The 26,036-nt window shown below is 39.9% G+C and overlaps 1 protein-coding gene across 2 annotated transcripts in view; it reads right to left on the bottom strand.

The window, feature by feature from the left end:
- Positions 1–16,904, bottom strand: part of myo1f (myosin IF) — a 62,937-nt gene extending 46,033 nt beyond the window's left edge. Inside the window, exons 1-4 of one of the 2 annotated variants that reach the window (XM_072914657.1) lie at positions 16,691–16,904; positions 16,375–16,504; positions 4,978–5,106; positions 189–278 (exon numbers count right to left, since the gene is read on the bottom strand). In XM_072914657.1, coding sequence (XP_072770758.1) covers positions 189–278; positions 4,978–5,106; positions 16,375–16,377 — 222 coding nt within the window. In that variant the 5' untranslated portion in view covers positions 16,378–16,504; positions 16,691–16,904. Of the gene's footprint in view, positions 1–188; positions 279–4,977; positions 5,107–16,374; positions 16,577–16,690 lie in introns of those variants that run through there. The other variant, XM_072914656.1, reaches the window with a different exon arrangement.
- Positions 16,905–26,036: the final 9,132 nt, after the last annotated feature.

Below are 26,036 nucleotides of genomic sequence, written 5' to 3'. Positions count from 1 at the left end.
ATATTGACGCTGATTGATGAGCGATAAAGCAAAATCACAAAATGAATCAATGGTCTTAAAAAAAAAAAAAAGTTGCTGGCATCGACGATACTTGCCCAGGGTTTACTTGGTCTCGGATAAATATACAGCAAATAAACAACAACACACAATCCATGTACAGATGACAGAAGCCAAATATGTCAACTTACTGCTCCTTGGTACAGTTCGATTTCTCGGTCAGTGAAGTAAGGCATCTGTTTGAAGGGGTTGATTGATATCAGCACAGCACCAATGTACGTCTGTGCAGCACAGATAAGAAGGAACTACACACAACTTGTTTCTGCTTTCACATTCTGCACTGTACTCCACTTCAAGCAGCAGTAAGAAATACTGTATTTTTTTTTTTTTTTGCTGCCTCTAAAGTTGCCTCGGTAGCACGGCAAGCAATGGCGGCAGTTTGTTCCTGCAGACGAGCGAGCTAAACCCCCTGGATGTCTTGGCTCACACCGCTTCTACCGTCCCTTATGCCACCGAAGATGATCAAGAGAAGAATATTGACCCTAGCTTCCCTGGCCTGCTGACATCAACTCCAAAACTGGACAGATCAGCTTTCAGGAAAAGAGAGCGGATGAGGGTATGTCTACAGAATATATTAATTGATGAAAACTTTATTCATTACTCGCGGTTTTACGTAAATTATTATACATAAACTGTGTTTACCAATAATTTAGCTTAAAAACATTTATTTTTTTCAATCATTCGAGTACATTCGGGTAGTCTTGTGTAATGCAGTATTTTGTGTCTATTTAGGTATGGTTAACCTGAGTGAAGTCTCCCCATTATTTTGTTACAGGTGTTACAGGTTGTTAGTTGTTAGTTTCCTTTAATGCCAAACAAACACATACCAATCATTGGTTAGAAGGCGATCGCCGAATTCGTCCTCGCTTTCTCCCGTGTCGCTGGCTGTCGTGTCGTTTTTGTCGGTTTCGCTTGCAGACGGTTCAAACCGATATGGCTCAATAGCTTCAGTTTCTTCTTCAATTTCGTTTTCGCTACCTGCCTCCACACTACAACCATCCGTTTCAATACTTGCGTAATCTGTTGAATCGCTTAAGCCGCTGAAATCCGAGTCTGAATCCGAGCTAATGTCGCTATAACTTGCTGTTCTATCCGCCATGTTTGTTTGTATTGGCATCACTGTGTGACGTCACAGGAAAATGGACGGGTGTATATAACGATGGTTAAAATCAGGCACTTTGAAGCTTTTTTTAGGGATATTGCGTGATGGGTAAAATTTTGAAAAAAACTTCGAAAAATAAAATAGGCCACTGGGAACTGATTTTTAATGGTTTTAACCCTTCTGAAATTGTGATAATTTTCCCCTTTAAGTGTCATTTACACAATCACACTTTAACGTGACACTTAGTACCAGGGGTGTCCTGATATCGGTCCGAGATCAGCAAAGAGTGCTTTATTAATACTGGCTTTCAACTAAAATAGGCTACAAGTGAAATGAGTCAGAGAACAATGGTAGTTATGAAAACACTAACACTAACCTCATGACAGATTTATGCTTTTGAAGTGGAGTGGTAAATTGTGTTTTAACAACACTATGTGATCAAAATCATTCAGGAAATTAAATGATGCGGACACATTTGTAACTGGATACTTTCAAATACATTTTTTGCCTTGTAAACTTTGTATCTGTAAGTAATATGCAATTATAATTATTGTTTATAATGACAATTATTTGTGTTTTAGACTGCAATATTGTTCAATTAAGGACACTTATCATGTATGTCTAGCTTGCAGAGGTGTGGACTCGAGTCACATGACTTGGACTCGAGTCAGACTCGAGTCATGAATTTGATGACTTTAGACTCGACTTGACAAAATGTAAAAAGACTTGCAACTCGACTTAGACTTTAACATCAATGACTTGTGACTTCACTTGGACTTGAGCCTTTTGAATTTACATGACTTGACATGACTTGCTACTTTCCCCAAAACCCAAAGATGAAAAAGTTATTCGGGAGCGCTCCGTATTTTTCATTGTGTACTTGTCTATCAGCGTTGCGTGTGTCAGCTGGTGTGGTCTCAGTACACCAGCCAATCAAATTAGATCTACTTTGTTTTCATCACACAGCATTCATCCAATCAAATTGCAGGACAACCAACGAAGAAGACATGTCCAAACCACACGCCAGTGAACAAAAAATGATACCTAAAATAATTTTGTTTGGGTATAAAAATTACGAGGTGGTCAACACAAAACGGTTTGCAGTATGCAACACATGCGGTTCGAAAATTACTGATGGAGAGGCAACAACTTCCAACTTCGTCCGGCATTTGAAGTTGCACAAAGAACGGTAAGTTTTGAATGTAAGATAACGTTTATTGGCTAAGTAACGTGACTTTTATTTGCTGTGTAGTTAAATCAGTGAGGCTGTAAACTCACTGCTAACATTATAACGTTATTGCAAACACGGGAATCTGTTGCAGTTCACTACCTTATTCATACTTTTTGTTCAGTGATTTTTTTTTAAGCAGGGTTACGTTAGTCAATATATCACACGTAACGTACGGCGGTCAGCAGCACCGCGTATTTTAGCCACCTAAAAAAAGACAAAAATAGTAAAATAAAGGTCAGTTAAAATGTATACTATATTATGAATATGTGTACCCTTTTAGCTAGCTTTCTGACATACTGTTGGTTGTTTACCTCAGTGGTCCCCAACCACCGGGCCACGGCCCGGTACTGGTCCGTGGATCGATTGGTATCGGGCCGCACAAGAAATATTTTTTTTTTTTTTTTTTTTTTTTTTTTTAATTAAATCAACATAAAAAACACAAGACCCAACCCAAAACAACTCTCTCCCCCCTTTTGTTCTGGGCATTGAACATGAAGACTCTTCCTTCACTGTTCCGAGTGGCCATGAGAGTCTTGGCAGTGCCTGCCTCCAGTGCTCCAGTGGAGCGAGTTTTCAGCCATGGTGGCATCATACTACGACCCCATCGTGCACAAATGACTGACAGACTCTTGGCTAATTTGGTCTTTTGCAAATGCAATGCAGCATAGGGCCCTGACATATAAAAAGTACAACTTTCTTGTTATGTTCACGTATATGTCATGTTTTTTCAATGTTAACACTTTTGTACAAATAAGTACATTTGCACTTTATTTTTCAATGTGTTTGTTCTGTAAAGGAATGAGTTAATGTTTAAAATGACTGGTTAATAGTGCTATTATAAAGTGCAATGTCAGCACAATTTTATTTCCTGCAATTTAAAATGCACTTGTTTTAATAAATAAATACAGCGTTTGAAAAGCATACACAATCGGTGTTAATATATTAGTCTGTGGTTAAAAGGACTTGAAAGGACTCGAAACTCAAAATGCAGGACTTAGGACTTGACTTGAGACTTTCCAGTCTTGACTTTGGACTTGACTCGGGGCTTGCCTGTCTTGACTCGGGACTTGACTCGGACTTGAGGGCAAAGACTTGAGACTTACTTGTGACTTGCAAAACAATGACTTGGTCCCACCTCTGTTAGCTTGTGTGCTATAGTGTGATTAACTGTTGTGTAGCTGCTTCTAGTAAGTACACTGCGAAAACTGAAATCTAAGTAAGATTAAATATCTCAAATAAGTCTGTCTGATAAGATAATTCTTCTCACTAAGCAGATTTTATGTTAGAGTCTTTTACTTGTTTTAAGTGTTTTGGTCCTAAATGATCTCAGTAAGATATTACAGCTTGTTGCTGAGATTTTATGACCTATATTGAGTAAAACATGCTTGAAACTAGAATATCAACTGTTGCAAAGCTGTGTCATCAACACTCACAAGTATAAAACTACTTTTTTAAAGTAATCATTTTTTACTTCAAGCATGAAAAAAAAATCATGATTTTGACACAATTGTGTCTCATAATTAAAACAGATGACAGCCAAATGGACTTTTCAATAAAACAATAGAAAATACATACTCATATAGTAGTACAGTTGGCACAGTACAGTAAACTGACAGTTAATATTTAAACATTTAACATTTGACATTTCAAACAATTTTGAACAGAAATAGTTCATGCACATTCAGATCAATTCCTCAAAATTACAATTAAAAAATGTTTGGCCGGGGGCCGGGCTGTATATATGCGCACTAATTGACTGAAAGAGCGCGCACTTGGCGCGATGATGTCATGTTATCGATGGAACAATGCATTTTTAGACCATATGATTTGCCTAGGAAACCCCGAGAGTAACAAGCGGTTGCCTTGTTGCCTTTCCATTAAGGAAAATAAATTAGTTTTTAGTATAAGTTTGCTGGTTTCAAGAAATGTAATGCCGAGCGCATATCATTATGTCAAGATAATGGCACTAGCATTTACTTAATTTAAGAATATTTTTCAACATATTGAGCAAAAAGGTCTCTTTTTTTTCTACCAAGAAAAGTGCACTTGTTGTTAGTGAGAATATATTTTAAGGTATTTTTGGGTTCATTGAGGTTAGCTAATTTTACTTGTTTTGGAAAGTCTTGACAAGCCAAATTTTCTTGTTTTATTGGCAGATAATTTTGCTTAGTTCAAGTAAAATACCCCTAATTTATTTTTATTTTTTTCTTGTTTTTAAACACTGACTTTTTGCAGTGTAGCCTGTTGCTTACCATTTTTACCTTTTGTTAATGATTTCACTAAAGTACAAGAAAATATCAAACTTGTGCTTCTTCATTTGTCTGTCCAGTTTGTATCGGCACTTATATTGGAGATTTCACATGCAAGCCGATATCGTCAGATACTTGGGTTTTTTTTTCTTCTGATATCGGACCGATATACAATATCAATATTGGGTTGGGACACTCCTAATAATAATATGTTCTACTGACTCATGCATAATACTGGAGATGTACTCAGCCCTCCTATAGAGTAGTGACACATAATAACATCAAGCATCAAAACTTCATGTTTGCACACAACAACAATCGGAGTGCAGAAAGGATACAAAAATGTAATCATCCATGTATCTTTTCTTCAGGTTTTCCACGATGGCCTCCTCTGTGATCTTGGACAGCAGGACCATGTCGTCCACTCCACTTTGTTTGACATTTTGACTCTGCCAGTGGTATTTGGCCTAGATCATGCAAAACACACACACACACACGCACACACACACACACACACACACACACACACACACACACACACACACACACACACACACACACACGCACACACACACACACACAGAGGAAACGATGATAAATATTTAAAACATACTTTAAAAACATAATTTTTTCATGAGGTTAGGGATTTTTCAGTGTAGAATTTTGAGTAAAAAACAACATTTTCATGAATGTTAAAAAAAGGCATAAAATGTGGAAAAAGTGAAGCGCTGGGAATACTTTCTGGGTGCATGTGAACATACCATGAATTGATTAACGTGGACCCCGACTTAAACAAGTTGAAAAACTTATTCGGGTGTTACCATTTAGTGGTCAATTGTACGGAATATGTACTGTACTGTGCAATCTACTAATACAAGTCTCAATCAAACGGGGGTTGGTCATCACATGGGCTATTCGTTGCCCTCATAGCTCGCCACAAGAGGGCGATGTTTCTCAAATTGGATTTAGTAATCTACGGAATCAGAGCTCACTTGCATACACACTTTTCTGGCGTAGGATGGCTACATTTTTGTGTTTTTCATGTCAAATTGTAAACATTCAGTTTTTCCGTATTTGTCTTCTAGGCTTTTACACAACAAAACACTTGTTAATATTAAAAAGTATGAAGGGAAAGTTTAGGTCAGTTAATCTCAAATTGTGGTAAAGGTACCACTGGTGGTACGCAGGCTCTTTCTAGTGGCATGCCAGATTATCACTAAATTACCGTATTTTCCGGACCATAGGGCGCACCGGATTATAAGGCGCACTGCCGATGAATGGTCTATGTTTGATCTTTTTTTTCATATATTAGGCGCACCGGATTATAGGCCGCATTAAAGGAGTCTTATTACTATTATTTTTTTCTAAATTGAAAATACTTCCTTGTGGTCTACATAACATGCAATGGTGGTTCTTTGGTCAAAATGTTGCATAGATTATGTTTTACAGATCAAGCCACTTTCTGACAGTCGCTTCCAGATGCGCCGTTTTGTGGGCGCTCTTATTTACGTGGCTCACCTTCGACAGCGTCTTCTCCCCGTCATCTTTGTTGTAGCGGTGCAAGGACGGGAGTGGAAGAAGTGTCAAAAGTTGGAGCTAACTGTTTTAATGACGTTCAAACTTTACTTAACGGAGCAGCATCTCCTCATCCGGAAACAACAACACAAGAAATGTGTCCCATGAAAAACCGTTCGACCGGAACTCTCTAATAACTAAAGTTCCTTCGGTAAATAATGTAAACTCACTACACCGGTATGTTTTAGCGCTTTCATGGTGACTTTACTGACAGATATGAAATGGTAACAGCGGAGGATGAATGTCACATAACAAGAAGATAGAGAAAAAGAAGAAGCTTATCCACTACGGTGTCGGTACAGACTACAAAGGCGAACACGCACAATTTTTCAGGATTTATGCAGATCCCAAATATAGATCAGCAGGTACCAGAAGGTAAGAAAAGTTGCTTTTGCATAATATTGTGAAAGAAAACGGCAGATAATATGTCTTACCTTATACACACACCATAATAATACTCGTATGTTTAATGCGCCGACAATCCTTCAAGCGGTGTGGCTTCATAGCTGACCGAAGTCGTACTAAAACATTTTGATAGATTTTTGAGCACCGTATGTAATGTTCTATACTTGAAATGAAACACTTAAAATGTTGGTGTTGTTTACTTGAGACTAGAGATGTCCGATACTGGCTTTTTTGCCGATATCCCATATTCCGATATTGTCCAACTCTTAATTATCAATTCCGATATCAACCAATACTGATATATACAGTCGTGGAATTAACACATTATTATGCCTAATTTTGTTGTGATGCCGCGCTGGATGCATTACACAATGTAACAAGGTTTTCCAAAATAAATCAACTCAAGTTATGGAAAAAAATGCCAACATGGCACTGCCATATTTATTATTGAAGTCACAAAGTGTATTATTTTTTTTAACATGCCTCAAAACAGCAGCTTGGAATTTGGGACATGCTCTCCCTGAGAGAGCATTAGGAGTTTGAGGTGGGTGGGGTTGGGTGGTGCGGGGTTTTAGGGGTAGGGGGTAGCGGGGGGTGTATATTGTAGCGTCCCAGAAGAGTTAGTGCTGCAAGGGGTTCTGGGTATTTGTTCTGTTGTGTTTATGTTGTGTTACGGTGCGGATGTTCTCCCGAAATGTGTTTGTCATTCTTGTTTGGTGTGGGTTCACAGTGTGGCGCATATTTGTAACAGTGTTAAAGTTGTTTATACGGCCACCCTCCGTGTGACCTGTATGGCTGTGGACCATTGCATTCACTTGTGTGTGTAAAAAGCCGTAGATATTATGTGACTGGGCCGGCACGCAAAGGCAGTGCCTTTAAGGTTTATTGCTGCTCTGTACTTCTCCCTACGTCCGTGTACACAGCGGCGTTTTAAAAAGTCATAAATTTTACTTTTCGAAACAGATACCGATAATTTTAAAACTGATACCGATAATTTTCAATATTACATTTTAAAGCATTTATCGGCCGATAATATCGTCAGTCCGATATTATCGGACATCCCTACTTGAGATATATTGCCATCATAGTGCAGCCTACATTTATCATTTATGTTGGACTGCCATCTACTGGTCACACTTATCATTACACCAGGTACCAAATACAAAATAGCTTCGAGGTGGGTAATAAGTTCAACCAAACTTATTATTTCCATTAGGCGCGCCGGGTTATAAGGCGCACTGTCGAGTTTTGAGGAAAAAAAAAGATTTTGGAAATTGTGTTAGATGTAAATATAAACGGAATACAATGATTTTCAAATCCTTTTCAACCCATATTCAATTGACTGCACTACAAAGACAAGATATTTGATGTTCAAACTCATAAACTTCATTTTTTTTTTTAACAAATAATAATTAACTTAGAATTTCATGGCTGCAACACGTGCCAAAGTAGTTGGGAAAGGGCATGTTCACCACTGTGTTACATGGCCTTTCCTTTTAACAACACTCTGTAAACGTTTGGGAACTGAGGAGACACATTTTTTAAGCTTCTCAGGTGGAATTCTTTCCCATTCTTGCTTGATGTACAGCTTAAGTTGTTCAACAGTCCGGGGTCTCCGTTGTGGTATTTTAGGCTTCATAATGCGCCACACATTTTCAATGGGAGACAGGTCTGGACTACAGGCAGGCCAGTCTAGTACCCGCACTCTTTTACTATGAAGCCACGTTGATGTAACACGTGGCTTGGCATTGTCTTGCTGAAATAAGCAGGGGCGTCCATGGTAACGATCGTTGGATGGCAACATATGTTGCTCCAAAACCTGTATGTACCTTTCAGCATTAATGGCGCCTTCACAGATGTGTAAGTTACCCATGTCTTGGGCACTAATACACCCCCATACCATCACAGATGCTGGCTTTTCAACTTTGCGCCTATAACAATCCGGATGGTTCTTTTCCTCTTTGGTCCGGAGGACACGACGTCCACAGTTTCCAAAAACAATTTGAAATGTGGACTCATCAGACCACAGAACACTTTTCCACTTTGTATCAGTCCATCTGAGATGAGCTCAGGCCCAGCGAAGCCGACGGCGTTTCTGGGTATTGTTGATAAACGGTTTTCGCCTTGCATAGGAGAGTTTTAACTTGCACTTACAAATGTAGCAACCAACTGTAGTTACTGACAGTGGGTTTCTGAAGTGTTCCTGAGCCCATGTGGTGATATCCTTTACACACTGATGTCGCTTGTTGATGCAGTACAGCCTGAGGGATCGAAGGTCACGGGCTTAGCTGCTTACGTGCAGTGATTTCTCCAGATTCTTTGAACCCTTTGATGATATTACGGACCGTAGATGGTGAAATCCCTAAATTCCTTGCAATAGCTGGTTGAGAAAGGTTTTTCTTAAACTGTTCAACAATTTGCTCACGCATTTGTTGACAACGTGGTGACGCTCGCCCCATCCTTGTTTGTGAATGACTGAGCATTTCATGGAATCTACTTTTATACCCAATCATGGCACCCACCTGTTCCCAATTTGCCTGTTCACCTGTGGGATGTTCCAAATAAGTGTTCATTGAGCATTCCTCAACTTTATCAGTATTTATTGCCACCTTTCCCAACTTCTTTGTCACGTGTTGCTGGCATCAAATTCTAAAGTTAATGATTATTTACAAAAAAAAAAAATGTTTATGAGTTTGAACATCAAATATGTTGTCTTTGTAGCATATTCAACTGAATATGGGTTGAAAATGATTTGCAAATCATTGTATTCCGTTTATATTTACATCTAACACAATTTCCCAACTCATATGGAAATGGGGTTTGTAATTAGTCTGCATTAATTCATGGTTAGTACAATATTTTTTATGAATAATTGCATAAGTTAGCTAGTTATTTTTGACAGCCCTAAAAAGTAATTTTTTTCCTCATTAAAAAACCTTTGTGACAACGATCCCCACCTTTGAGTGAATCACCTCTTCATCACTTTAAGTTTCAGTTTAATGTAGGAATGACTTGAAGGATGTTTTGATTATGTGTAATTTACACTAGAGCACAGGAGTCAAACTCAAGGTCCGGGGGCCAGATCTGGCTCGTCACATAAAGTACTTTATCTTTTCTCACTAAATGTATTAATTCTTTCCATTATGACAGAAAAAATACTTGCATACATTGTACACTTTGATATTTGCTAATAAGCCATTGTATATTATATTATCATACGTTTCAAACATTGTTTTGTTAAAATTTGAATAAATGCTTAAATATCTGCTGGACTGATTTCACGCAAGTTATCCATCAAATTGAACACTGTGAAAAAAATGACATTAGATTTATGGTAATAAAAAAAAAAAAAACCTCAGCCAATTTTATCGTCAAATACAGTGGTACCGTTTTTCAATTTACAGTAAAAAAAAAAAAACACCATCAATTTGATGCTACAATTCTGGCAAGTGATCTTCCAGTTTTTTACCACAAAAATTACACTGTTTTTTGCAGTGTACTTAAAAAAACAATACAATAATAAATGTACAGGCAATTGCGTAATGATTTCATGAGGTGAATCCTTATATTTACAGTATGTTCATTTGTTATTCACTATAACGAGCGGCCCTTTGAAGGCAGCCATGATTGTGATGTGGCCCTCAATGAAAACGAGTTGGACATCCCTATAATCAGGAATGTGTTTATTTTGTTGTGGGCCAATAAACAACAAGCTGCACTTTGGGTACCCCTGGTCTACATTTACTACCCACTGAAAATGAGTCAACAATAAACCATTGTAGAGTAAATAGCTGGAAACACAAGTGAAAACCAAGTGCCTCCAAACAAGCATGGGGGGTGGTCTGTCTGGGACTGCATTTGTTGTGTTGTGTATCACATAACAGGGCTGACTTGTGTAACTCTGACTAAAGAAATAGACCGGATACAAAATTGTCCATTGCATAAATGTATAATGTATTTATATTATTCATATGTGAATAATACTGTATAATAGACTGTATTTATGTTATTCACATGTGAATAATGCTGTATAATAGACTGTATTTATGTTATTCACATGTGAATAATGCTGTATAATAGACTGTATTTATATTATTCACATGTGAATAATGCTGTATAATAGACTGTATTTATGTTATTCACATGTGAATAATGCTGTATAATAGACTGTATTTATTATGTTATTCACATGTGAATAATGCTGTATAATAGACTGTATTTATGTTATTCACATGTGAATAATACTGTATGATAGACTGTATTTATATTATTCACGTGTGAATAATGCTATATAATAGACGGTTTTTATGTTATTCACATGTGAATAATGCTGTATAATAGACTGTATTTATATTATTCACATGTGAATAATACTGTATAATAAACTGTATTTATGTTATTCACATGTGAATAATGCTGTATAACAGACTGTATTTATGTTATTCACATGTGATTAATGCTGTATAATAGACTGTATTTATATTATTCACATGTGAATAATGCTGTATGATAGACTGTATTTATATTATTTACATGTGAATAATGCTGTATAGTAGACTGTATTTATGTTATTCACATGTGAATAATACTGTATGATAGACTGTATTTATATTATTCACGTGTGAATAATGCTGTATAGTAGACTGTATTTATATTATTCACATGTAAAAAATACCTAAGTGTTTATTGTTTATTGTGAGCGAACTGTGGTGCTGAATTTCCCCCAGGGATCAAGAAAGTACTTTCTATTCTATTCTATTGACCAGTTTGACCATTAACCGTAAAATCGTCACGGCACAAACTGTACATATGCAAGCACATATGCATACATACACTCATGCATATAATGACGTTTCATCAAACACATACTAACGTTGTTGCCCTGGGGGAAAACTGGGTAAAACATGGCACACTGACAAAGCTTAAACTATGGTTACTATAACAATATACAAGGTTAATACAGTTTGCTTCTCTTTCTTCCCCTCCATTTATCTGCTTTCTTTTGTATTACAAGTTATCATTACATATATGTATTGTTGCATTTGAAACAATTGTATTGTTGATAATAGGAGGTAATTATTGTTAATATTCATTATCAATAGTGCTATTTATATTGGTATTTGTTTTGCTCCACTTGTACATATCCTATTCGCTGATGCTGTTCTGTTGTTGTTATTGTTGTGTTTGTTGTTGTCTCTTTGTCTTATCCCCCTCTTGTCCCCACAATTTCCCCCTCTGTCTTCCTTTTTTTTCTCTTTCTATCCCCTCCTGCTCCGGCCTGGCTGCACCAAATAATAATATAAATACATTTAATAAATGTAAATACAAATAAGGCAACAAGAGACGTATCCCACACATCTCTTTTGTAAAGTAAATCTGTACAGCCGATATGGGCATCTACATCAACTATATGATTTGCCTGAGTAGCTGGACAGGACAAAAAAACAAAAACAAAAAAAAAACGTCACGGTTATTTAATCGCAAAGGCTGTTCACCCTGTGTTTCAGTCCTCCTCCGACATTATGCTGGTATGTCATTTTCGGCATAATCTGCACGTGACGAAAACTGGACCTTATTAGCTTGTGCGCACCTATCGAGAGACACACTCGTATTCTACGTTTGCTTAAAATGGCAACAGGACAAAGCAATAAACTTTTACCATCCCACAAAGAAAGCTGATGTTAGCAATGTGGGAACATTTTCAGGTACTTCAAAAATGACGAGGGAGGCATTGAAGACGATGGCTCACACATTTGCAAAACCTGCCAAAAGAAGGTTGTGGCTAAATACTCTTTTTGATTGATTGAAACTTTGATTAGTAGATTGCACAGTTCAGTACATATTCCGTACAATTGACCACTAAATGGTAAAACCCGAATAAGTTTTTCAACTTGTTTAAGTCAGGGTCCACGTAAATCAATTCATGGTACTACGTCCGATTTGGTGCAGCTTTACACGCCAATGTAAAGGTATGACATAATAATGAAGAATGAGAAAGATTTTAAAAATGAAGAAATGTGTTGATAGGGAGGTCAATAAAAATGTGTCATATACTAACAGTAGCTTAGCGTTGTGTCAGTTCAGTGTAAACAAACAGCAACAGGTACTCCTGTCAAGGGCTTCTTCATTCAGAGATCATTTAATGTTAGAGATTGCTTCTTCCTGTCCGAGTTGCATAAACTATAGGAATTGTAAGTCAATATTGCAAGTGTAAAACATAGGGGCTTTACGAATTGTTTTAACAACGATTCAATTCGATTCAGAATTATAGGTTTACTGTAACGATTCAGTGACAATATTAGTTTATTTAGAACAATACGATCCGAAACGATTCAGTGAGTTGAAATCGATTCAGTAATTTTTTTGCATAAAAAAAAATCAAGCAGTGTGACTGTGAATAAATAGTGCACGTGAAGTTTCCAAAATTCCTGTTATTTCTTGTAAGGAAATTATGTATAAATGAATTATGGATACAAAACATACCATATTTTTCGAAGTATAAGTCGCTCCGGAGTATAAGTCGCTCCGGAGTATAAGTCGCTCCGGAGTATAAGTCGCGCCGGCCGAAAATGCATAATAAAGAAGGAAAAAAACATATATAAGTCGCACTGGAGTATAAGTCGCATTCTTGGGGGAAATTTATTTGATAAAACCCAACACCAAGAATATATATTTGAAAGGCAATTTAAAATAAATAAAGAATAGTGAACAACAGGCTGAATAAGTGTACGTTATATGAGGCATAAATAACCAACTGAGAACGTGCCTGGTATGTTAACGTAACATATTATGGTAAGAGTCATTCAAATAACTATAACATATAGAACATGCTATACGTTTACCAAACAATCTGTCACTCCTAATCGCTAAATCCCATGAAATCTTATACGTCTAGTCTCTTACGTGAATGAGCTAAATAATATTATTTGATATTTTACGGTAATGTGTTAATAATTTCACATATAAGTCGCACCCCCAGCCAAACTATGAAAAAAACTGCGACTTAAAGTCCGAAAAAAACGGTAAGTAAACAACAATTAATGGCCAATGCATTCACATCTTCCATCCATTCATTTTCTACCGCTTGTCCTTCTCGGGGTCAAGCGGTGGCTGGAGCCTATCCCAGCTGCATTCGGGCGGAAGGCGGGGTACACCCTGGACAAGTCGCCACCTCATCGCAGGGCCAACACAGATAGACAGACAACATTCACACTCACATTCACACACTAGGCCCAATTTAGTGTTGCCAATCAACCTATCCCCAGGTGCATGTCTTCATTATATTGAAATAAAGTGCAACCAACACTTTAGGTTGAATTAACAATAGGAAACATTTTCTGCTCACATTTTCAATATTCAAAAAATGTTCAATAAAAGTACAGTAAGCAACATTTTACCAGTAGATTGACCTGCTCCCTCTGCTTTTGTTTTTCTACATAAAAATAATACAAGATTAATATAAAAAATAAAGTGCGACCAAGATCTCTTCAGGTTAAATTAGCAGTAGATTTACCTGAGAAATTAAGTGTGACCAAATATTTTCGGAATAAATGAGCGGTGGTTTGATCTGCTACTACTCTGATCTTAATAAACACAAAACAACAAAGATGTAACGGAAGTGACAGCAGACAAATTTCAGCGACACGCAAACCAAATGGCCGAGGGTGTAATGAACGAAGTTGGAAAAGTAAGCGAAGTGTGACAACTTTTTCAGTCATAAATAAAATGTTTTCACTTTTTATGAAGTTTGAATATACTGCCAGTGTTGATTACACGGTTTTTAACTTCCGTCTCAAGCTGGGCCGTCGCATCCTTTGTGGTTTAAAGTCAAGTTGTGGCTTTATATTATTGTGTTGTGTCGTTTATATTTGTGGTGGCTTTAACAACCGTGCTGTAGAAAAAGTTTTCGTGTTGTAATTGGTGGCGTTTGCGTTTGTTCTGACCTTTCTCGGCCACCATAAGTACCCGACATTTTTTTTTTGATGATGCCACAGACGGGCAAACAGACTTAACATTGAACTTTTAAGTGCTAAACTTAATATAAAGTCTGCCGTTTTAAAAATCCAATGTTTTTTCTTTTTCTAGTACTGATAAAATCAATCGACTTCCTTTTAAATCGATGTTGGATCGATATCATACTTGCCAACCCTCCTGATTTTCCCGGGAGACTCCCGAATTTCAGTGCCCCTCCCGAAAATCTCCCGGGTCAACCATTCTCCCAATTTTCACCCGGACAACAATATTGAGGGCGTGCCGTGATGGCACTGCCTTTTGCGTCCTCTACAACCTGTCGTCACGTCCGCTTTCTCACCATACAAACAGCGTGCCGGCCCAGTCACATGTTGTATGCGGCTTCTGCAGACACACGTAAGTAACTGCAAGACATACTTGATCAACAGCCATACAGGTCACACTGAGGGTGGCCGTATAAACAACTTTCACACTGTTACAAATACGCGCCACATTGTGAACCCACACCAAACAAGAATGACAAACACATTTCGGGAGAACATCCGCACCGTAACACAACATAAACACAGCAGAACAAATACCCAGAACCCCTTGCAGCACTAACTCTTCCGGGCTACAATATACACCCCCGCTACCACCAACCCCTCACCCAATCTCCCGAATTCGGAGGTCTCAAGGTTGGCAAGTATGATCGATATACTTGAAATGTATTTCTATCGATTAGTCGTTGCACCCCTAGTAAAACAATAACATGAGGAGATTGTACAACAACAGCACTGTACCATGGGAGCTAATTATGTGCATTCCAGTTATGATCAACACAGCATAAAATAGCTGATTAAAAATAAATGCATAGGCATGGATGACAGTTGATGACAATAACACTTGAGATTAGCAACATTTTCCCCTGGACGAGCAATAAAGTTAATATTGGTCTTAGATTAATAATACAATTATCAATAATTTATTAATTTACGATTATTAATATTTTTTGTTAATATGTATTATTTTGTATTGTTATTATGGTATTATTTTATTCCTGTTGTTTACCACAGTAATACAAATAAAAATCGCTACAGAATGTCTGTGATTTTATACATTTTTTGTCGTAAAATCAATGAATGCGTGAATATTACTCAGACTATAATCGCACAGTCCAAATCTATAATGGCTGCATGCCTCCACTGCGGACTGAACATTTTAGCATGAAGTGCATTGTACACGCTGCGATCTTGCAAGTGTGAAGACACATTGGAGTTTGAAGAGGAAGTGTTGTGATAGAAACTATAGGCCTGTGTCGTCTTCCACTTCCTCCTCTGTCACCACGCCGCAGCTTCTTGTGAAACTCAGCTCAAAGTAGTAACGGGTTGTCGCGCTGCCTTTTCCTGCATCGGCCTGCGGCTCGTTCTGCAATTTTGTACGCCGCAAAGTCATCTACATAGCATGAGTACATCCGTCCTCTGCAGTGGACATTTGTTTTCAGTCCATTTTGTTTGTCAGAGAAAACAAATAGCCACAAATGTCCACTACGGAGGACGTTGGTTCTGAGGAGGCTATGCATTTTTCACACTTCTCATGCTAGGAGGAGTCATGCAGCCTGTGGAACAGCAGAGTTCCTTAATTTGTTAAAAAAAAATATAATAATGGAACCCCGCAATTCCAATCCAAAATTGAATGCATGTATCAATAAGGTTTTGCTTCGATAGTATAAAAAAAAAAAAACTCAAAAAAGCCAGTACAAACTACAAGATAGAAGATGTGGAAAAAGTCCAAAACGACAGTACCATTGTCCCAGTAGGCCTCTTGTTGTAGTCCAGTCAGGTGCACACTGCCCAGTCAGAATATTTGGGGTTGAAAAAGTACCAGATGAATTCTGTCAGACCGCCATCCCGCAGCAGTGAAGGTCAGAGGTGCCTGCCATGGACAAGACATCCAGCAACGCGTTTGAGTTCCTCATACGCTGACAAACAGCAGTGTGTGAAACAAGAACTGCTCGAAGGTGACACACACACGCACTCGCACACACACACACACACACACACACACACACACACACACACACACACACACACACACACACACACACACACACACACTTACCACATGAGCTAAAGTAGTGACTTCTCCATTTCTGTCACAGTCCAATTACTAGGCTAAAGGCTGAGACTAACTCGCGTCGAAAGGTCGGGCGATGACTCGGTTTAAAGGGCTGATGGCACCACCTGCAAAAGAGGTCTTCACATTGTTGGTCAAGTGATGAGGTTTGGCTTGTGTGTGCATGAAGCTCCACCCAGGCTGGGATTGCTTCATGTCGTTTGTGCCATCAGAGAAGCTGATGCCACCAACGCCCATATTGACTGATGCAGTCATGTGACCTTTACACCAGGTGTGGCAGAGATGCCTTTGGTCTTTATTTAACTTAAATATACATGGTCTTTCAGTTTAAACATCGTTACCTTTTGGTACAGTTTGCTTTCATAAAATAAAAACATATTTGGAGTGTTTATTACCTTTCTGCATTTGTATCTGAACCTGTACCTGTTTTTGTGTATTTGGGATCTGCATAAGTCCTGAAACTGAGAAATCAAACCATTAGGGCATGGCAGAGATATTTATAAAACAATCCTGCCTTCCTTCATACTTCCTCCAAACGAGCCATTTGAAATTTTCCTAAGTGTCATATAAGCGGGTATCTCCATATATGGTGGAGATTTACTCAAGTGCTTTGCACGAGTCTGTCATTGTAGGGTTAAAAATTATTTTCTGTATGAATAAAATCCATTTTTAACATTTACTTAAGTAAAATTCACTAAATTTGCACAGAAACCTAACATGATGCTTCTGCGTGTGTTGCCGCTCTATCTCCTTAAGTGTGTGTGTGTGTGTGTGTGTGTGTGTGTAAGAAAACGAGAGCGTGGCTTACTGCTTGTCTTCTTGCAAAATGTCGCTAAAATAATGTTTGCAGATAAAATTTTCCACGATTAATATCTTGTTAGTACACTGTAGAATATACAGCCTGTTTAATATTTTTAAAGTAAATGTGACATCATTTTTCTTGATAATTGGACGGAGTGGACGTGGGGCCGGATCTACGGGCATGCTTGGTGGTGGTCGGACTGGTAGTGGATTGGCTTGTGTGCCTGCTGCGCACTGGGTTGCAAGTCTCGCAAGGCGTCATGTTGGCCTTGTGTAGAGCGCCTGCAGGGTCATGGGCTGTGGGGGGCCGGACTCCTGGCCGTAGTTCTTGGTTGCCTCCTGCATGGACTGGGGGTGCTGTGTCTGGGCCTGCTCCTCCTATAGCGCACACACACATATAGGACTTTGAGGGATTATTCTGCGGGGAAGCATGGCGGGGGGGGGATGAAGATGCCTCTATGGGGCTCCAGTCCTCCTGACTTGTCCCTGCTGGTCCATCCCTCAATTTTAACTGCATGTTAGACACTTATGTTTAGGGGGCTCGACAATTTTATTCACTACACTAGTCCCGACCTGCATATATATCTCCCTCACGCTGCAGTACACACATCAATAGGGACTGGAGGTCGGCTGTAATGGCTGACCTCCTAATTTTAACTACACAATACACACTCTGGGGGCCTAATACACTCCCACATCACATGCAGTGGTGGGTTGGGGTTCGGGGGTGCGGCACGCCTTCATTGCCTCCTTGGCCTGCGCAAGCTCCGGGGATTGTGGTCTAGTGGCCTGACATTCCAGTGCAGAGACCACGCTGAGGGTGTGAGGTTTTAAATTGTTTTTATTTTTTTTAATGGATGTGGATTGGGTGGTAATTAGTCCTCGTTTCCGGTTTGTGTGGCGTCGTGCGGGATTCGCTTCCTGTTGAGCGGGGTCCGTGCCTGTCTGTTCCGGCCTCACCCTGTGGGGTTTGTGTCGGTGGCTTGATGCGGGGGAAGCACAGCCCTCTTGTTTGGTGTGGGTGCTGTGTCTCGGTTGTTTGGGCGATGGTGTGTTTGTATGGGTTTGGACTGGGGAGTGGAGATTTTAGTGGGGGGTGGTGCTGATGTCTGTTCTTTGCGTGTTAGCGTTTGGGTTGGCTGACGAGCTGGCGCTGGCTGGTCTCCATGGTCCTGTTGGCGTGTGGTTGTCGGTCGCGGTTTTTCAGTCGTTTTGATTTGGTCGAGTGGTGCTGGTTTTCAGGGGTATTGCAGCCGTTGTTTCTGCTACCATTTGTTTGTGTTGCGGGCGCCTGTGGCTGCTGGGTCTGGTGCAGGGGGGTGGCCGGTGTTGTGGTTTGTGGCAGTGCGTACACGTGGTGGTTGTCGGGGCTGGCTGGGGGGGTGCGAGTGGCCGGACCCGTGGGGCGGTGGGCTGTTGATCTGTTGGTTCTTTGGTGGACAGTGGGTTCTGGCGCTGCGTGTCTGGGGCCATTAGGTCCCGCCGTCCACCCCTTCCGGTCGTGGGGGCCTAGTTGGGAGGGTCGGTCTTCCCGTCTGGCAGTGGGGAGTCTCTGGGGTCCTTGAGGTTAATGAATCGGGCAGGTTCGCCCCATTGCCTCTTTCTTAAGTGCAAAAATAATGACTAAAGTGGTGAAGCTGTATTTTTATTTGCACTTTTATTTTATTGACAGAGTATTTCAGAAACACATTCATTATTAATTTAGCTTATTTATTCTAAAACACAATTGTATGTCAATTTGTACGAATGAAATCAAGAGTGAGATTACTAATTTAGTGTTAATATTTGAATGCGCCCCAGGCCCCTCCAGTTTTCATTAAACACAAGCAAATACACTAAAATGATGTGTTGTTGTTTGTGCCGTGGCGCCATCTTTTGGACGAGTTTGCTCACTGCGGGTGCTGCTGGGTGAATATCTAAAGTGTTTCCTGCGGTTTAAATCTTTGAACCGGAAGTGCCGTTCCATCGTCTAATCGTCCATAGCATGTTCTACTCGTATGGATTCTTCATTTAGAACTCCAAGCAACTTTTGAAAGTTTTACAATGTAACTAAAACTATTAATACTTACTAAATCGTTCCATGTGTGATGTCTGTAGGAGAGTTTTCCTGCATATATGTACGTACTATCATAATGTAATGACGCTGGCGTCGTTAGCAATAGCTAATATGCTAACACATTTACGAGTGTGTTATATATGCTATTACATATGGCAGGCGTTTTTATCCTGCACTACCATGAGCTAATGTAACGAAATTGCGTTCTTATCTGTACTGTAAAGTTCAAATTTGAATGACAATAAAAAGGAAGTCTAGTTTAGTCTAGTCTAGGAAGTCTAGTCTATATATAATTGACCTTCAATGGCATTATTTTTGTATTGTTTCAGTTTTACAAATTCCTTAATAAATTCACCAAGACATCTCCATGGAATCATTGAGTCTGTTTAGCTGATTAGAGAGCTCGCTTAATTCCGCAATTAGTGGGTCCATGATGATGACTTCTGTTTTGTTTAATCAGCCGTTTCACTGCCGTGTGACAGGCACCGTTTGGAAACAATTAAGGTATGTAAATAAACATTTACAGAATCTTTCGGTGTCAATAACCCATTTTACAATGTATATAACTGCAGCTTATAGTCCGGTACAGCTAATATATGGAAAACATATTTTTTCTAAAATTTACTGGGTGCAGCTTACATCCCGGTGCGCTCTATAGTCCGGAAAATACGGCAGTTCCAGCTCCAACATTAAAGTGAGTGTCGCTTCAGACGCCGCATTGTTTACCACAAGTTAACAGCCACTGATACACACAGAAAGCTCTCTCTCGCTTAGAAAGATAGTCAACGAGTGTCAGGCTTGGTCAGAAGGATAGAACTCAGATGCAGAGTAGGGAATATATCGGCAGGCTTTTATTTTGAAAGCTTCCTTTTCACCTCCAGAATCAGGGTAATTCAAAATCTACAATAACTTAACTAGTTGGCGAAAAGGTTCCAAAAAAAAGGAACAACCGAAAATCACTCCAACAGGAGGAAAACACAAAAACAATGACAAGTTATAATTGGCGACGTATATTCTATGAAACTTATATAAACACAAAACGCTCCAATAGGAGGAAGAAACAATGGCTATGAAGATTCTACACTTTCTCTAATCTAATAATTGATAACAAAAAATGTCACTCAAAAATTTGAGGAAGGAAAGAACTATAAGAAAAACTGAAATCCAACCACTTCGGCTGTAAAACTAAATAACACAAAATCACTCTGCTGAGGAGGAGAAAAAAGAAAACTCAAAATAGCAACAAAGGGATTCAGGATCAAGGTATACAAACGTGAGACGAGGCAAGGCATGGACAGACATGGACATGGATGCTAGAGAGGCACGAACACTCGAGACAATCTGGCACAGAACAAAGGGAGGAGTGGGCTTATAAGACACATGAGGGTAATAGGGAACAGGTGGAAACAATCAGGGAACAGGGATGACGTCAGACTGATGACACAAAAAGAAGGGCAAGTGACCTGAAACGAGAGGAGAGTTACTTTTCAAACTAAAACACCGCCCCTCAGGGTTTTGGAAGAGAATTGCAAGTCACACGCCAGATCCCACGGCAGAGCGGCTGGAAGCTATGTGACGCGAGAGTATATTCAGTCTTTAAGCATGCTAACGTACAAAAAACGGGCGTACGCCCTTTTTTACGACAAAGTTGAGATGTATCAAGAGTGAACTGAATGTGGAAATGTGCAGTCGTGGCTGTCGTACGCACATTTCTACATGCTGTGGACACTTTAGCAACACACAGAGGAGAGGATGGGTAACTGTCTGAATAAAGGAATGTCAAACAATAACAATGATTGATGTGCACATCAGAGACATATGAACAATTAGTCAGTGGCGGGCCGTGCGTTTCCCACCTAGGCCTTCAGTGATGTCCTGTGTCCAAAGATTACCTCTCAAAATACCATTAACTGATGTCACCACATGACCATTGCTGGAGAAATGCTATACAGAAACACATTTACGCACTACTGGGCATTGAATCACCACTAACAGTATACAAAACCGGTTAATTTCTGGCGCATTTAAAAATCAATAAACCCGCATCAGCAATTAAAACATATCGTATGTGGTACTGTCAAAATTAAAATAGCAAGAAACATATTAAACGTGAAAAAATTAAGAAATAAAATATCTGAACTCACAAATTGTAGAACCCATTCGAGCTTCCAGAGTTGGACGACATCATCTCACAAGATGTAGTTTCTCTTTAAATATCCTTCTTGAAAATGACCTTGCAAATATATGTGTTGTCTTGACTAATCATAAAAGATGCAGACGACGCGTGTTGGCTGAGTTCTTAAAGTTTACTCCACAAGGTGCTCATCAAAAACATCCCGCTGTCGGTATGACTAAACGGGGCTACTGCATGTTCTTCACTAGTGTGGCATGCTGGGTAATGGAGTTCTTATGTTACCTAGCTCATAACATCACTATATATATCTGCCTTAGGCCAGCTAGAAGGTCTTACTGACAACAACTCGTGATCTGATTGGCTATCGCAACTGTCTGTCAAATATATGTCCCCGTACACTTACAGTGCACGGACGCCCGCATTGTTGATTCTGAAGGCCTCTGCAGATTTGGTACAGCAAATAAGCTAGCTAAATTCTGATGGGAATAAAAACTCTATAACCTAAAAACAACAGCACTAGAACGAGCATAATATGACATGAAGAGAATATGAACACTTTTGGATATTTAGGGAAAGAAAATTTAAAATTACTGTTATCTTTAATTATTAAACATGATTTTTGGCCAGAAGAAAAGGCCTTGCTGGCCCTGGCGGCACACCACTGCAGTTAACATACCCCCTGTGTGCCAGTTGACGAATGGATATAAAAGCATTGGCCAAGTGCTGCAAAAGAAACACATTCCTCCCACCTCCAAAGACATGCACCTGGGGATAAGTTGATTGGCAACACTAAATTGGCCCTAGTGTGTGGATGTGAGTGTGAATGTTGTCTGTCTATCTGTGTTGGCCCTGCGATGAGGTGGCGACTTGTCCAGGGTGTACCCCGCCTTCCGCCCGATTGTAGCTGAGATAGGCTCCAGCGCCCCCCGCGACCCCAAAGGGAATAAGCGGTAGAAAATGGATGGATGGATGGAGGGTGCCTCTACACTAAGACGGCTAAGGTTATACAAGGTATAACCCACCTAACGTTATGTATGTCCACACACACACAATGCCATCGTTTAAGCTTTGGCTTAAGACCCCCTCGTCCCTCCGTCCACGGGCACAACGCACCCTAGTATGCCTGCGCTGAAAATGGCAGACGTGCACATATTACGTCATAGTCACCTCTGACCTGGAAGTGTAGTCTGGTATGTGAAGTATTTCAACGTAGCCTATTGCCACATTTCTTTTAACAGTAAACCTTGCTTGCCTCACCACCAGCAGCTGTTAGAGTAGGTCTATTGTAGTGAATCCCACCTGAGCTATCATTAATTAATCAAATCTTTAATGGACGTGTGAAATTAAACAATGTGATAAAGAACATTTTACAACAATCAATCTAGAGATCTAGATATCTGGTCAGGACACTCCTTACTCTATTACCTTTACCTTCATTGTCCATTCTTGCAATCCTGCCTGTGCTTGGAGGCTGAAATTGGCGGTCGTACTCGACTGTTCGTTTAGCGGCTCCTTCATGGCTTCACAGTAGTTATGGAGTACAAAACTAGACGTTGAGTAATCGCTCGACATACATCGCAGACAATAAATGATACAGTCAGTCCAAATGCATTCGCTGTTTTCCGAAGTCTTCCCTCATCGGCCAATACAAAGTACACGCTACCTTTTTTATCACATCCACGGAAGCCCACATTGTCGTTGTCTCCCCTTTGACAAATGGACAAAGTTTTTCGCTACGTAGAATCACAGCTGACCTGGACATTCGAAAGTTATCTTGCCATTCCACTGGCGCAACACACTCGTTGTCAAACATATCACACCAGGCTGCTGTTCTTCCAGGCCTGAGCCAAAACCGTCGCTCAACATTGCTATGTTTCCATCTGGGATATGGTCTATCCAAAATAGCTGCAATCGTGCGTTTCCTTCTCTTAAGGTATTCATGTGTGATTTCTACAAGCGCCTGTATATGTAGAAGGAGGAAAAATACGGGCATGTCTGGATGATTCGCCTCCATCTTTTTAGTGTTTACCTCTGAGTGGAAACCGGTTGTTATGAAGCTGGCTGTAGTGCGTTGTTTCTGACGTCACTTCCTCTCCGAACTCTGTTTATAAACAATTGTCAGGTTCAAACACCAAGCTATCTATTCAACTAGACAAGACGCAAGGAATCAAGCAGAGACAGAGTTCAATTTGGCTCATGAGGATAGACATATTGGGCTGTACACTCAGTTACAGCTTCACCCTACGCTCTAAGGTACAGTCCCACGTTCTCCTCTATTTATTCGGGAGGCCCCTAGTTAACATCACTGAGGCTGCTTCTGAAGGGAGGGGTAAATGGAAGCAGCCCCAGTAGACACAATACATGATTATTCAGAATGGAAATGTGCTGACACTCGTGATTTCGCCCTGTCTCTGTTTTGTCTGCATTGAGGTACTCCTTGGTTGTCAGCAGGCAGGGTCTGGAAACAAACTGCCGATACGAGACAACTCACAAAGTAAGGTTACAAGTTGTGCCTTTGCACAGATAGAAAAGTACAACTTCAGCACAATTGATAATAACTACAGCAACGGCATACTTGCCAACCCTCCCAGATTTTCCAGGAGACTCCAGAAATTCAGCGCCTCCCCCGAAAACCTCCCGGGACAAATTTTCTCCCGAAAATCTACCGAAATTCAGGCGGAGCTGGAGGGGGCGTAGCCTCCAATATAAACAGCGTGCCTGCCCAATCACGTTATAACTGTAGAATGATCGAGAGCGAGTTCTTGGTTTCTTATGTGGGTTTATTGTTAGGCAGTTTCATTAACGTCCTCCCAGCGCGGCAACAACACACAACAACAGCAGTCACGTTTTCGTCTACCGTAAAGCAGTTTGTCTGCCATAAACAGCAATGTTGTGACACTCTTAAACAGGACAATACTGCCATCTACTGTACATGCATATGTGACAATAACATCTAGGGCTTTTAGAGAGTGCAGTGCACAACTGCACACACAACAAGGAGACGAAACAGAAGAACGAGGAAGATACAGCCGTGGCGACGCCGACAAAGAGTAAGATGAAGAAATACGCTTGTAAGTTCCAAGCCGCAGCTGCGATTGGACCTGGATAGCCTCCGGGAAGAAGTAGTGGACTACCAAGTGCTTGGCAGTGAAGATCTTCTTCAGGAAGCAAAGATTGACCGGTTTTGGGCCATGCTAGGGAGAGTTGGAAGATTCCAGACTCTAGTGCATTTGATGAAAGCACTTTTGTGCGTGCCACACAGCAATGCATCATCATAGAGGGTGTTCAGCATGGTTAGAAAAATAGTGACAGAGAATAGAACAAGGATGGACAATTCAACCCTTAACTCAACAATGAGTAGATGAGTGTTATGTGTGTGTATATGTGTAAATAAATGAACACTGAAATTCAAGTATTTCTTTTATTTATATATATATATATATGTATATATATATATATGAAATACTTGACTTGGTGAATTCTAGCTGTAAATATACTCCTCCCCTCTTAACCACGCCCCGCCCCCAACCATGCCCCCCTCCCCCATCCCCGACCACGCCCCCTCCGCCCCCCACCTTCCGAAATCGGAGGTCTCAAGGTTGGCAAGTATGAGCAACGGCCTTTAAGCATAAGAGTTGGGTGATAACTTATACATAATTATTCGAACAACGATCAATGAGTCCATACCGATCTAAGAGCCGGAGATTCAAGAAATAGACTGCACACTTACCCGTGTAAAAAAATTCCCAAGGAGGGCAACCTTAAACGATGTGTTAGTGTGGCTGACAAGGGATTTAGGCTAAACCAGGGGTCGGGAACCTTTTTGGCTGAGAGAGCCATGAAAGCCAAATATTTTTAAATGTATTTCCGTGAGAGCCATATAATATTTTTTAACACTGAATACAACTAGATGCGTGCATTTTTAAGTAAGACCAACATTTTTAGAGTATAATAAGTCTCTTATTCTTTTTAATAACATTGTTATTCTGAAGCTAACCAATAATAAATAAAATACTTCTTACCATTAATACGACTTCTTGAACAGGTGCGGTAGCAAATGGATGGATAGATTAAAATGCATGAGAATGTTTTATATTTTGAACGTTATTTTTAACACTGTGATTACCATCTGAATTATTCATTACTTATCGTGTTAAGCAATGCCAGCTAAGATTTATCTGAGAGCCAGATGCAGTCATCAAAAGAGCCACATCTGGCTCTAGAGCCATACGTTCCCTACCCCTGGGCTAAACAGTTATTTGTTTAAGGAGTTATCCGGCTTAATATCGACAGAGCCTTAGTCAGGTGTATTAAATTCCTGTACAAAGCAACCACAATTA

Source organism: Nerophis lumbriciformis, linkage group LG14 (genome assembly GCF_033978685.3).
Source record: "Nerophis lumbriciformis linkage group LG14, RoL_Nlum_v2.1, whole genome shotgun sequence".
Classification (NCBI taxonomy): domain Eukaryota; kingdom Metazoa; phylum Chordata; class Actinopteri; order Syngnathiformes; family Syngnathidae; genus Nerophis; species Nerophis lumbriciformis.
The sequence above is the reverse complement of the archived record's forward strand: the minus strand, read 5'-3'. Positions and strand labels throughout refer to the sequence as shown.